The sequence below is a fragment of the Ascaphus truei genome, chromosome 20, assembly GCF_040206685.1.
Source record: "Ascaphus truei isolate aAscTru1 chromosome 20, aAscTru1.hap1, whole genome shotgun sequence".
NCBI lineage: Eukaryota > Metazoa > Chordata > Amphibia > Anura > Ascaphidae > Ascaphus > Ascaphus truei.
In genome coordinates this window covers 1,086,191-1,100,488 of record NC_134502.1, presented here as the reverse complement: position 1 = coordinate 1,100,488, position 14,298 = coordinate 1,086,191, and the positions used below count along the sequence as shown (strand labels likewise).

Here is a 14,298-nt window from a genome sequence, read left to right as displayed (position 1 = left end):
TTGTGTGAGAAGGAGTGTGAGTGTGTTGGGTATGACTGTGTGAGAAGGAGTGTGAGTTTGGTGGGTATGGCCGTGTGAGAAAGAGGGTGAGTGTGGTGGGTATGGCTGCGTGAGAAGGAGGGTGTGTGGTGGATGTGACTGTGTGTGAAGGTTGAGTGTGGTGGGTGTGGCTGTGTGAGAAGTAGGGTGAGTGTGGTGGGTATGGGCTTTTGAGAAGGAGTGTGAGTGTTGTGGGTATGGTTGTGTGAGTAGTGTGAGTGTGTTGGGTATGACAGTGTGAGGTGGGTGTGGCTGTGTGTAAAGGAGGGTGAGTGCAATGTGTGTGGCTGTGTGAGAAGGAAGGTGAGCGGTGGCTTGGGGAGGGTCAGCTGCCTTGGGTGCCTTGGCCATAAGGACCCACTTCTTGAAATGTGGCCGTGTGGTCACATAGTCATCCGCCATCATAGCCGCCTCACTGTAGGTTGCCGGCTTATGATCCATGACCCACTCCCGTACATCCGGTACACATTTGAGCAAGATTGGCTCATGGATGACATCCTATACTTTTCATGGAGCAGAGGCCGCCGACCAATCCGAGCCCGGATCGTGACGGTGCAGTCAATCGGAGGACGAGGGCTCGTCCACCAGCACCAATCAGAAGAGGGGGCCTCTTTAGGCACACGGAACCGCCCCTCGAGGAGGGAGCTGCTGGCAAGCGGGAAAATCGAACTGGCCAATGGGAATCGTGCCTACGGGACTAAGACCCGGCAATGGTTCCCTTGGACAGCCCCATACCTCCCGCGGGGTAGGCGCCTCAGCATCTCGGGTGAACAAAGGCTCTGCCCCGCCGAGAACCAGTTCCCGGACCTGATTATCAGTCCTTCCCCGCTTATCGTTGTCCTGGTACTCGAGTCGCTCCCAGCCTCTGTCACGAGCCGGCATTGCTCCGCAGGCAGCCCAGGTAAGTGAATTACTGGGTCTGCACGCAGAGAAATGCTGACTACACAAATTACCTACTGGCTTGCTAACTGTGTGAGGAACATGCTAACATAGGGAATAAAAGTGCTTTTTATTATACAGTCCCCGTTCCCCAATTCACACAGTTTACCCCCTTCCAGATATCACATAGTGACATAGCTCTCATCTGGAAGGGGTTCCACACAATACATTGCATACAGGCCAAATGAGCATCACAGAAGCGGCCAATACAATCAGTATTGGGGCAGCCAGTCGGACTATACTTTTATTATGTGAGGCTGGCTAACCCCTACCCTCACAGTGGGTATGGATGTGTGAGAAGGAGGGTGAGTGTGGTGGGTATGGCTGTGTGAGAAAGAGGGTGAGTGTGGTGGGTATGGCTGTGTGAGAAGGAGAGTGAGTGTGGTAGGTATGGCTGTGTGAGAAGGAGAGTGAGTGTGGTAGGTATGGCTGTGTGAGAAAGAGGGTGAGTGTGGTGGGTATGGCTGCGTGAGGAGTGTGAGTGTGGTGGGTATGGCTGTGTGAGGAGTGTGAGTGTGGTGGGTATGGCTGTGTGAGGAGGGTGAGTGTGGTGGGTATGTCTGTGTGAGGAGTGTGAGTATGGTGGGTAAGGCTGTGTGAGGAGTGTGATTGTGGTGGGTATGGCTGTGTGAGGAGGGTGAATGTGGTGGGTATGGCTGTGTGAGAAGGACTGTGAGTGTGGTGGGTATGGCTGTGTGAGAAGGAGGGTGAGTGTGCTGGGTATGGCTGTGTGAGGAGGAGTGTGAGTGTGGTGGGTATGGCTGTGTGAGGAGTGTGAGTGTGGTGGGTATGGCTGTGTGAGAAGGAGTGTGAGTGTGGTGGGTATGGCTGTGTGAGAAGGAGGGTGAGTGTGCTGGGTATGGCTGTGTGAGGAGGAGTGTGAGTGTGGTGGGTATGAGTGAGAATGGGTGAGGTCTCATGCACAGGTATGCCCCAGCTCAGAAAGGTTTTAGAATCACAAATCTATCCACTTCATTGAGACCTTTGGGAGCTAAAGTTTGGAATGTGTGTTCAGAACACAAATACACATACACACACAAAGCACTCACCCCATCCTCACCCACACACACACACCCACAGACAAAGCACTCACCCCACCTCACACACACACACAGCACTTACACCCACCTCACACACACACAAAGCACTCACCCGTACCTCACACACACACACAAAGCAATCACTCCCACATCACACACACACACACAACGCACTTACCCCCACCTCACACACATACACACACAAGGAACTCACCCCCACCTCACACACACACACAGCACTCCTCCCCCATCTCACACACACCACACAAATCACTCCCCCCCTCACACACACACACACAAAGCACTCACCCCCACTTCACACACACACACAAAGCACTCACCCCCAACTCCCACACACACACACAAAGCACTCAGCCCCACCTCACACACACTTACACACAAAGCACTCACCCCACCTTACACACACACACACACAAAGCAGCCCTCACCCCCACCTCACACACACACACAATGCATTCACCACCACCTCACCCCCACCTCACACACACACACACACACACACACACACACACACTGCATTCACCCCCACCTCACACACACACACAAAGCACTCACCCCCACCTCACACACAAACACACACATAGCACTCACCCTCACGTCACACACACACACAAAGCACTCATCCCCACCTCACACACACACACACACAAAGCACTTACCCCCATCTCACATACACGCACACACACAAAAAGTACTCACCCCCATCTCACACACACACACATAACTCAAACACACCTCTCACTCACACACACACACAAAGCACTCACCCCCACCTCACACACACACACACACAAAGAACTCACCCCCAGCTCACACACACAAAGCACTCACCCCCACGTCACACACACACAAAGCACTCACCCCCACGTCACACACACATACACAAAGCTCTCACCCCCACGTCACACACACACAAAGCACTCACCCACACATACGTTTACACAAATCTAAATGATATTGTACCTAATTTCTCATTGTCTCGTCACCTCTCTCCGGAAACACTAATCTCTTTGGAATTCTCATGTTGAGCTTCGCACAGTGTTAGATCCCATACTGTATGTGTGTGCCCCATTAACCCCCTCAGAGCTACAGAGGCCTGCTCCCTTAGTGCCGCCCCTCATTATTTCCCTCACTTAACCAACATTTCTATCTAACTCCCTCTCTCTCCCTCAACCTACCTCTATCAATCTCTCTCCTCCACCTCTCTCTATCTTCATACTCTCTCTCAACCTCTCTCTCCCTCCCTCTCTCTCCCTTTCTCCCTCTCTCCCTCTCTCTCCCTGTCTCACTCTCTCTCCTTAATTTAACCTCTATTTCCATCTAACTCCCTCTCTCTAACTCAAACTCCCACTCTCTAATCTACACCTCGATATCCTCATACTCCTCTCTCCCCCTCTCCCTCATTCCCTCATTCCCTCTCACACTCTCACTCTCTCTCACTCACTCACTTTCTCTCACTCTCTCTCCCTCCCTTCCTCTCTCTTCCCCTCTCTCCCCCCCCCCCTCTCACTCTCTCTCTCTCCCTCTTCTCCTTCTCTCCCTTCCTTCCTCTACCCCTCCCTTCCTATCTCTCCCTTCCTCTCTGTCTCTCCATTTCTCTCCCTCTCTTCACCCTCCCTCTTTCCCTCCCTCTCTCTACCTTTCTCTGCTTATTTCTCCCCCTCTATCCCCCCTCTCTCTCTCTCTCACTCTCACTCCCTCTCTGTCTCATTCTCTCTCCCTTCCTCTCTCCCTCCCTCTCTCTCTCTCCATCTCTCCACCTCTCTCTCTATCTCTCTCTTTCTCGCCCTCCCTATCTCTCTCCCTCCCTCCCTCTCGTCCTCCCTCCCTCCCTCCCTCCCTCCCTCTCTCTCTCTACCTCTCGCCCTTCCTCTCTCCCACTCTCCCCCCCTCTCTTTCTCTCACTCTCTCTCCCTTCCTTCCTTCGTTCCTCTCTCCCTCCCTTCCCCTCTCCCTCCCTTCCTCTCTGTATCTCCATTCTCTCCCTCTCTTCACCCTCCCTCTTTCCCTCCCTGTCTACCTTTCTCTGCTTATCTCTCCCCATCTATCCCCCCCCCCCTCTCACTCTCTCACTCTCACTCCCTCTCTGTCTCACTCTCTCTCCCTTCCTCTCTCCCTCCATCTCTCTCCATCTCTCTACCTCTCTCCCTCTCTCTCTATCTCTTTCTCACGCCCTCCCTCCTTCTCTCTCTCTCTCCCTCCCTCTCGCCCTCCCTCTATCGCCCTCCCTCTATCCCTCTCTCCCTCCCTCTCCTTCCTCTCTCCCTCTCTCTCTATATCTCTCTCTGGCCCTCCCACTCTCTCTCCCTCTCTCCCTCCCTCTCTCTCCCTTTCTCCCTCTCTCCCTCTCTCTCCCTGTCTCACTCTCTCTCCTTAATTTAACCTCTATTTCCATCTAACTCCCTCTCTCTAACTCAAACTCCCACTCTCTAATCTACACCTCGATATCCTCATACTCCTCTCTCCCCCTCTCCCTCATTCCCTCATTCCCTCTCACACTCTCACTCTCTCTCACTCACTCACTTTCTCTCACTCTCTCTCCCTCCCTTCCTCTCTCTTCCCCTCTCTCCCCCCCCCCCCCCTCTCACTCTCTCTCTCTCCCTCTTCTCCTTCTCTCCCTTCCTTCCTCTCCCCCTCCCTTCCTATCTCTCCCTTCCTCTCTGTCTCTCCATTTCTCTCCCTCTCTTCACCCTCCCTCTTTCCCTCCCTCTCTCTACCTTTCTCTGCTTATTTCTCCCCCTCTATCCCCCCCTCTCTCTCTCTCTCACTCTCACTCCCTCTCTGTCTCATTCTCTCTCCCTTCCTCTCTCCCTCCCTCTCTCTCTCTCCATCTCTCCACCTCTCTCTCTATCTCTCTCTTTCTCGCCCTCCCTATCTCTCTCCCTCCCTCCCTCTCGTCCTCCCTCCCTCCCTCCCTCCCTCCCTCTCTCTCTCTACCTCTCGCCCTTCCTCTCTCCCACTCTCCCCCCCTCTCTTTCTCTCACTCTCTCTCCCTTCCTTCCTTCGTTCCTCTCTCCCTCCCTTCCCCTCTCCCTCCCTTCCTCTCTGTATCTCCATTCTCTCCCTCTCTTCACCCTCCCTCTTTCCCTCCCTGTCTACCTTTCTCTGCTTATCTCTCCCCATCTATCCCCCCCCCCTCTCACTCTCTCACTCTCACTCCCTCTCTGTCTCACTCTCTCTCCCTCCCTCTCGCCCTCCCTCTCTCGCCCTCCCTCACTCTCTCTCGCCCTCCCTCTATCCCTCTCTCCCTCCCTCTCCTTCCTCTCTCCCTCTCTCTCTATATCTCTCTCTGGCCCTCCCACTCTCTCTCCCTCTCTCCCTCCCTCTCGCCCTCCCTCTCGCCCTCCCTCTCTCTCTCTACCTCTCGCCCTTCCTCCCTCCCGCTCTCTCCCTCTCGCCCTTCCTCTCTCTTGCCCTCCCTCACTCCCTCTCCCTCCTCTCTCCCCCTCTCTCGCCCTCCCTCACTCTCTCGCCCTCCTCTCTCCCTCCTCTCTCCCCCTCTCTCGCCCTCCCTCCCTCTCTCGCCCTCTCTCACTACGCCTTTCTCCCGGTGTCAGTGTGTAAATACAAACAGAGGCACGAAGGTTACAGAAGCCCAATTGTACAATTAAAATATACTATAGACGCTCCATCCTTTAACCTGAGACACAGACCCTACAAACATACTATAGTGTAGCCAGCAAGACAGAGGCACTGTAAGACACCCTACAATATACAGTAACCCTATAAAAATCCTATTGTATGGTATCGAGACTCCATCCCGTAAACTGTGGCACAGATCCTACAAATGTCCTATTGTTTCAATGTAAAAAAGGACAGAGGCTCAATCCTGTATACTGAGACGCAGACCCTATAACAATTCTATGGTGTGAGAAGAATATACAATAGCAGCTCCGCCCTATAACCTGAGACAGACCTTATAAAAGGATTATTGCATGAAAAGAACCTACTATACAGGCTCCGTCCTATGGTGTCAATGGACTTTTTGATGGGGGCTCCCGCCTACCATATAAGAGAGAGACAGACCTTATAAAAGCCCTATTGTATTAATAAAATCTACTATAGAAACTAAGTCCTATAAAGTTAAACACAGACCCTATACATGTCCATTTGTGTCAATGGAATTGATGAGGCTCCAGCTTACCATGTAAACTGAGACACCGACCTTATAGAAGTCCTATAGTAATATTAGAGTATACTATGGGGGCTCCATCCCTATAAACTGAGACACAGACCCTATACATGTCCTATTGTGTAAATGGGATATAAAAAAGAGACTTCGTCTACAGAATAAACTTAGAAACCGACCCTATAAAAGTCCTATTATATTAATAGAATATAATATGGGGGTTCCATCCTATAAACTGAGACAGTGACCCTATAAAAGTCCTATTATATTAATAGAATATAATATGGGGGTTCCTTCCTATAAACTGAGACACCGACCCTATAAAAGTCCTATTGTATTAATAGAATAGAATATGGGGGTTCTATCCTATAAACTGAGACACTGACCCTATAAAAGTCCTATTATATTAATAGAATAGAATATGGGGGTTCCTTCCTATAAACGAGGACACTGACCCTATAAAAGTCCTATTATATTAATAGAATAGAATATGGGGGTTCCTTCCTATAAACTGAGACACCGACCCTATAAAAGTCCTATTATATTAATAGAATATAATATGGGGGTTCCTTCCTATAAACGGAGACACCGACCCTATAAAAGTCCTATTATATTAATAGAATATAATATGGGGGTTCCTTCCTATAAACTGAGACGCAGACCCTATAAAAGTCCTATTATATTAATAGAATATAATATGGGGGTTCTATCCTATAAACTGAGACTCAGACCCTATAAAAGTCCTATTATATTAATAGAATAGAATATGGGGGTTCTATCCTATAAACTGAGACACTGACCCTATAAAAGTCCTATTATATTAAAAAAATAGAATATGGGGTTCCTTCCTATAAACTGAGACACTGACCCTACAAAATTCCTATTATATTAATAGAATATAATATGGGGTTCCTTCCTATAAACGGAGTCACCGACCCTATAAAAGTCCTATTATATTAATAGAATAGAATATGGGGGTTCCTTCCTATAAACTGAGACACCGACCCTATAAAAGTCCTATTATATTAATAGAATAGAATATGGGGGCTCCTACCTATAAACGGGGACACTGACCCTATAAAAGTCCTATTATATTAATAGAATATAATATGGGGGTTCCTTCCTATAAACTGAGACACCGACCCTATAAAAGTCCTATTGTATTAATAGAATATAATATGGGGGTTCCTTCCTATAAACGGAGTCAACGACCCTATAAAAGTCCTATTATATTAATAGAATAGAATATGGGGGTTCCTTCCTATAAACTGAGACACCGACCCTATAAAAGTCCTATTATATTAATAGAATATAATATGGGGGCTCCTACCTATAAACTGAGACACTGACCCTATAAAAGTCATATTGTATTAATAGAATATAATATGGGGTTCCTTCCTATAAACTGAGACACCGACCCTATAAAAGTCCTATTATATTAATAGAATATAATATGGGGTTCCTTCCTATAAACTGAGACACCGACCCTATAAAAGTCCTATTATATTAATAGAATAGAATATTGGGGTTCCTTCCTATAAACTGAGACACTGACCCTATAAAAGTCCTATTATATTAATAGAATATAATATGGGGGTTCTATCCTATAAACTGAGACACCGACCCTATAAAAGTCCTTTTATATTAATAGAATAGAATATGGGGGTTCCATCCTATAAACTGAGACACTGACCCTATAAAAGTCCTATTATATTAATAGAATATAATATTGGGGTTCCTTCCTATAAACGGGGACACCGACCCTATAAAAGTCCTATTATATTAATAGAATAGAATATGGGGGCTCCTTCCTATAAACTGAGACACCGACCCTATTAAAGTCCTATTATATCAATAGAATATAATATGGGGTTCCTTCCTATAAACTGAGACACCGACCCTATAAAAGTCCTATTATATTAATAGAATATTTTATGGGGGCTCCTACCTATAAACTGAGACACTGACCCTATAAAAGTCCTATTGTATTAATAGAATATAATATGGGGGTTCTATCCTATAAACTGAGACACCGACCCTATAAAAGTCCTATTATATTAATAGAATATAATATGGGGGTTCCTTCCTATAAACTGAGACACTGACCCTATAAAAGTCCTATTATATTAATAGAATATAATATGGGGGTTCCTTCCTATAAACTGAGACACTGACCCTATAAAAGTCCTATTATATTAATAGAATAGAATATGGGGGTTCCTTCCTATAAACTGAGACGCAGACCCTATAAAAGTCCTATTATATTAATAGAATATAATATGGGGGTTCCTTCCTATAAACTGAGACGCAGACCCTATAAAAGTCCTATTATATTAATATAATATAATATGGGGGTTCTATCCTATAAACTGAGACACTGACCGTATAAAAGTCCTATTATATTAATAGATTATAATATGGGGGTTCCTTCCTATAAACAGGGATACCGACCCTATAAAAGTCCTATTATATTAATAGAATATAATATGGGGTTCCTTCCTATAAACGGAGTCACTGACCCTATAAAAGTCCTATTATATTAATAGAATAGAATATGGGGGTTCTATCCTATAAACGGGGACACTGACCCTATAAAAGTCCTATTATATTAATAGAATAGAATATGGGGGTTCCATCCTATAAACTGAGACACCGACTCTATAAAAGTCCTATTATATTAATAGAATATAATATGGGGGTTCCATCCTATAAACTGAGACACCGACCCTATAAAAGTCCTATTATATTAATAGAATATAATATGGGGGTTCCTTCCTATAAACGGAGTCACCGACCCTATAAAAGTCCTATTATATTAATAGAATAGAATATGGGGGTTCTATCCTATAAACTAAGACACCGGCCCTATAAAAGTCCTATTATATTAATAGAATAGAATATGGGGGTTCCTTCCTATAAACTGAGACACCGACCCTATAAAAGTCCTATTGCATTAATAGAATAGAATATGGGGTTCCTTCCTATAAACTGAGACACCGACCCTATAAAAGTCCTATTGTATTAATAGAATAGAATATGGGGGTTCCATCCTATAAACTGAGACACCGACCCTATAAAAGTCCTATTACATTAATAGAATATAATATGGGGGTTCCATCCTATAAACTGAGACACCGACCCTATAAAAGTCCTATTGTATTAATAGAATATAATATGGGGGTTCTATCCTATAAACGGGGACACCGGCCCTATAAAAGTCCTATTATATTAATAGAATAGAATATGGGGGTTCCTTCCTATAAACGGAGTCACTGACCCTTTAAAAGTCCTATTGTATTAATAGAATAGAATATGGGGTTCCTTCCTATAAACGGGGACACCGACCCTATAAAAGTCCTATTGTATTAATAGAATAGAATATGGGGGTTCCTACCTATAAACGGGGACACCGACCCTATAAAAGTCCTATTATATTAATAGAATAGAATATGGGGGTTCCTTCCTATAAACTGAGACGCAGACCCTATAAAAGTCCTATTATATTAATATAATATAATATGGGGGTTCCTTCCTATAAACTGAGACGCAGACCCTATAAAAGTCCTATTATTTTTAATAGAATAGAATATGGGGGTTCTATCCTATAAACTGAGACACTGACCCTATAAAAGTCCTATTATATTAATAGATTATAATATGGGGGTTCCTTCCTATAAACAGGGATACCGACCCTATAAAAGTCCTATTATATTAATAGAATATAATATGGGGTTCCTTCCTATAAACGGAGTCACTGACCCTATAAAAGTCCTATTATATTAATAGAATAGAATATGGGGGTTCTATCCTATAAACGGGGACACTGACCCTATAAAAGTCCTATTATATTAATAGAATAGAATATGGGGGTTCCATCCTATAAACTGAGACACCGACCCTATAAAAGTCCTATTATATTAATAGAATATAATATGGGGGTTCCATCCTATAAACTGAGACACCGACCCTATAAAAGTCCTATTATATTAATAGAATATAATATGGGGGTTCCTACCTATAAACGGAGTCACCGACCCTATAAAAGTCCTATTATATTAATAGAATAGAATATGGGGGTTCTATCCTATAAACTAAGACACCGGCCCTATAAAAGTCCTATTATATTAATAGAATAGAATATGGGGGTTCCTTCCTATAAACGGAGTCACTGACCCTATAAAAGTCCTATTGTATTAATAGAATAGAATATGGGGGTTCCTTCCTACAAACTGAGACACCGACCCTATAAAAGTCCTATTGTATTAATAGAATAGAATATGGGGGTTCCATCCTATAAACTGAGACACCGACCCTATAAAAGTCCTATTACATTAATAGAATAGAATATGGGGGTTCCTTCCTATAAACTGAGACACCGACCCTATAAAAGTCCTATTGCATTAATAGAATAGAATATGGGGGTTCCTTCCTATAAACTGAGACACTGACCCTATAAAAGTCCTATTGTATTAATAGAATAGAATATGGGGGTTCCATCCTATAAACTGAGACACCAACCCTATAAAAGTCCTATTACATTAATAGAATATAATATGGGGGTTCCATCCTATAAACTGAGACACCGACCCTATAAAAGTCCTATTACATTAATAGAATATAATATGGGGGTTCCTTCCTATAAACGGGGACACTGACCCTATAAAAGTCCTATTATATTAATAGAATATAATATGGGGGTTCCTTCCTATAAACGGGGACACTGACCCTATAAAAGTCATATTGTATTAATAGAATATAATATGGGGGTTCCATCCTATAAACTGAGACACCGACCCTATAAAAGTCCTATTGTATTAATAGAATATAATATGGGGGTTCTATCCTATAAACGGGGACACCGACCCTATTAAAGTCCTGTTATATTAATAGAATATAATATGGGGGTTCTATCCTATAAACGGGGACACCGACCCTATACAAGTCCTATTATATTAATAGAATATAATATGGGGGTTCCTTCCTATTAACGGGGACACCGACCCTATAAAAGTCCTATTATATTAATAGAATAGAATATGGGGGTTCCTTCCTATAAACTGAGACACCGACCCTATAAAAGTCCTATTATATTAATAGAATAGAATATGGGGGCTCCTACCTATAAACTGAGACACCGACCCTATAAAAGTCCTATTATATTAATAGAATATAATATGGGGGCTCCTTCCTATAAACTGAGACACCGACCTTATAAAAGTCCTATTATATTAATATAATATAATATGAGGGTTCCTTCCTATAAACTGAGACACCGACCCTATAAAAGTCCTATTATATTAATAAAATTTAATATGAGGGTTCCTTCCTATAAACTGAGACACCGACCCTATAAAAGTCCTATTATATTAATAGAATATAATATGGGGGTTCCTTCCTATAAACGGGGATACCGACCCTATAAAAGCCCTCGTGTCTAAATGTACGGTAATATACAACGGAGGCTCCACCCTGTAAACTAAGACCGACACAGACCCTGAATCCCTAGTGAATAGAATATACTATGAGTTTGTATCCTGGAATTCAGAAGCATTTCCCATCGAGTAACAGGGAGTTATTTGGATGCTATTAATAGCTTGATTCATGCCGCAGGTATTTATATTAGTTCCCCTTCGCTGATAAGGACAGAATCAGATATGTGTGTATAGCACTTCTAATCTCCGCACCCTCATTGATTTACAGCGTTGAACAATGTTTGCGTAAAGATACCTACAGGGCCGTGATGTAAGAACCCGTAATAAAGAAGCATTTATATAATCATTACTGCGCTGAAACAATGTTTGTGTATACCTCTGTTATAACACTGTACCTATCTCTCTGCTGAAATACGTAAGGACGTGAGATTACAGTATGCCCCTTACTCTGTTATTATATATATATATACAATATATATATAAATATATATAATGGAAATATTACTGTATGCTCATCTGCATGTCTTAGACAGGTCTGCAACCCCGCCTTTCACCATTATCACCCAGCACACAGCACTTCCACTGCAGCAAGGGATTCTGGGAAATGACATGCAAATGAGCACACAGTGCCACCTTTTGCTTCAAAACTATTCAACATGGTCCCCTATAAGCTTATGCTTGCTGCATTTCACAGCTTTGCGCGTAGCCTGGGTTAAGATGCATAGCCAGTAAACCCACCCACAGACAGCCGTTTTGACCTTAATGGGTCTCATCAGTGTGGGGTTGGTTGTATATAACTTAACTACGGTAAGTACAGTATAATAGGTTGTAACATGTCTGTGAGTGGGTTTAATGGCTTTGCATCTCATCCCAGCCTCTGTTTAAAAGCTGTGTTTAAAACAGCATGCATTGGCTTGAGGATTGGCTTGTGTAATACGAGCTTGAGACAAAAGGTGGCACTGAGTGCTCATTTGCATGTCATTTCCCAGAATCCCTTGCTGCAGTGGAAGCGCTGTATGCTGGGTGACAATGGGGAAAGACAGGGTTGCAGACCTGTCTAAGACATGCAAATGAACATACAGTAATATTTACAGTTGATATATATATATATATATATATATATATATTCTATAGAATATATATTCAAATCTAGGATTCAAATGATATACTGTATGTATAGATTTGAGAGAGACAGAGAGAGAGAGAAGGAGAGGGATAGAGACGAGAGGGATAGAGACGAGAGGGATAGAGGGAGAGGGAGAGGGAGAGGGAGAGGGAGAGGGAGAGGGAGAGGGAGAGAGAGAGAGAGAGAGAGAGAGAGAGAGAGAGAGAGAGAGAGAGAGAGAGAGAGAGAGAGAGAGAGAGAGAGAGAGAGAGAGAGAGAGACAGGAACCAGCACACGCAATGTACAGTAAGTTGGGGAAACGGGTGGTCTTATGTAAAGGTGTACAACGAAGAAGCAGGCCCACGGTCTTTATCATCAAGGAGGTTTAATGTGCCGTATAGACCAACGTTTCAGCAGAATGTCAACAATGTGGCAATGGTTTCCCAAGGCAGCTTTGTGCTGTACTACCAGGGATGCACACCATGACGTCGGACGTCACCACGGAGCGCCACGTGGGCGCACTGACGTCATCACATGGGCGTCAGCGTCGTGGCAATGCAGATGAGTAGGGAGGGGGTGAGTATTAGGGGGGTAGTATATATTCATGCTGTTCCTTAGTGTTTGGTAGCCTTCACCTTGAGAAAGGCAGCACTAGACTGCCGAAACGTTGGTCTCTATGGCACATTAAACCTCCTCATGATTAAGAACGTGTGACTGCTTCTTCATTGTATACTGGATCATATTGGGACTTCAGGAGCTCCTCAGAACCAGCACCATTAGCTAAGTACCCCACCCCTGTTACATATGTGACTGAGTGCGTGTCTCATCCTCCATCTTATGTAAAGGTGGACATTTTGACCACCAAGATAAAGGTCCAACTGGGGACCGAGCCAACCCCCTTTAAACAGAACCACCTGTCCTGTTCCCATTCCATAGCGTGTGCTGGTTCCTCTCTAGCTGTGTGCAGGGCTGAGAAGTGCTGACTGTCTCGCTCACGTACCTCTGTATAGCAGTTTCCATGCCTCTCCCCTACACCTCTCTTTGTATAAACAGTCACTCCCCTCTTTTGTTGATAAGAGAGTTGATGTGTAACCGAGTGGATCACCCTTAATCCACCGCACCCATTCTCCACCTGCCCAACTTAAACTCTTCTTGCCCCGGCAATGACACAGTGTGTGAGGTCACTCGTGATGTCATAAGCATGTCATCCTTCCCCCTTCCCCCCCCCCCCCCCCCTCCCCTTCCCACCATCAGAGGCTATATATAAAGATACAGGTACAACGTGCCAGCATTCCTTCTATAGAGTCTCACTTTGTCCAGGATGGGATATGTAACGGGTAACAGGAAATATTCCGGGAGAGACATCCTCACGTGTGTTGTACTGCTAGTACTTATAGCTGGTAAGTACTCTCTGTCTAGCTGTATATCTGTATATATATATATATATATATATATATATATATATATATATATATATATATATATATATATATTATACTTAGTTAAGTGGGTGGTGGGTTTGGTTAAAAAAAAGTGACAAAAACCCTCCACAGTAAAGCATATTTGCATGTCACTTCCCAGAATCCCTTGCTG

The 14,298-nt window shown here is 44.2% G+C and overlaps 1 protein-coding gene across 1 annotated transcript in view; it reads left to right on the top strand.

Moving 5' to 3' along the window:
- The first annotated feature begins 471 nt into the window (after positions 1 to 471).
- LOC142471440 (uncharacterized) overlaps positions 472 to 14,298 on the top strand; it is a 38,872-nt gene continuing 25,045 nt past the window's right edge. Inside the window, exons 1-2 of the mRNA XM_075578243.1 lie at positions 472 to 940; positions 13,177 to 13,270. Of these exons, the coding sequence (XP_075434358.1) occupies positions 472 to 940; positions 13,177 to 13,270 (563 nt within the window). The remainder of the gene's footprint in view (positions 941 to 13,176; positions 13,271 to 14,298) is intronic.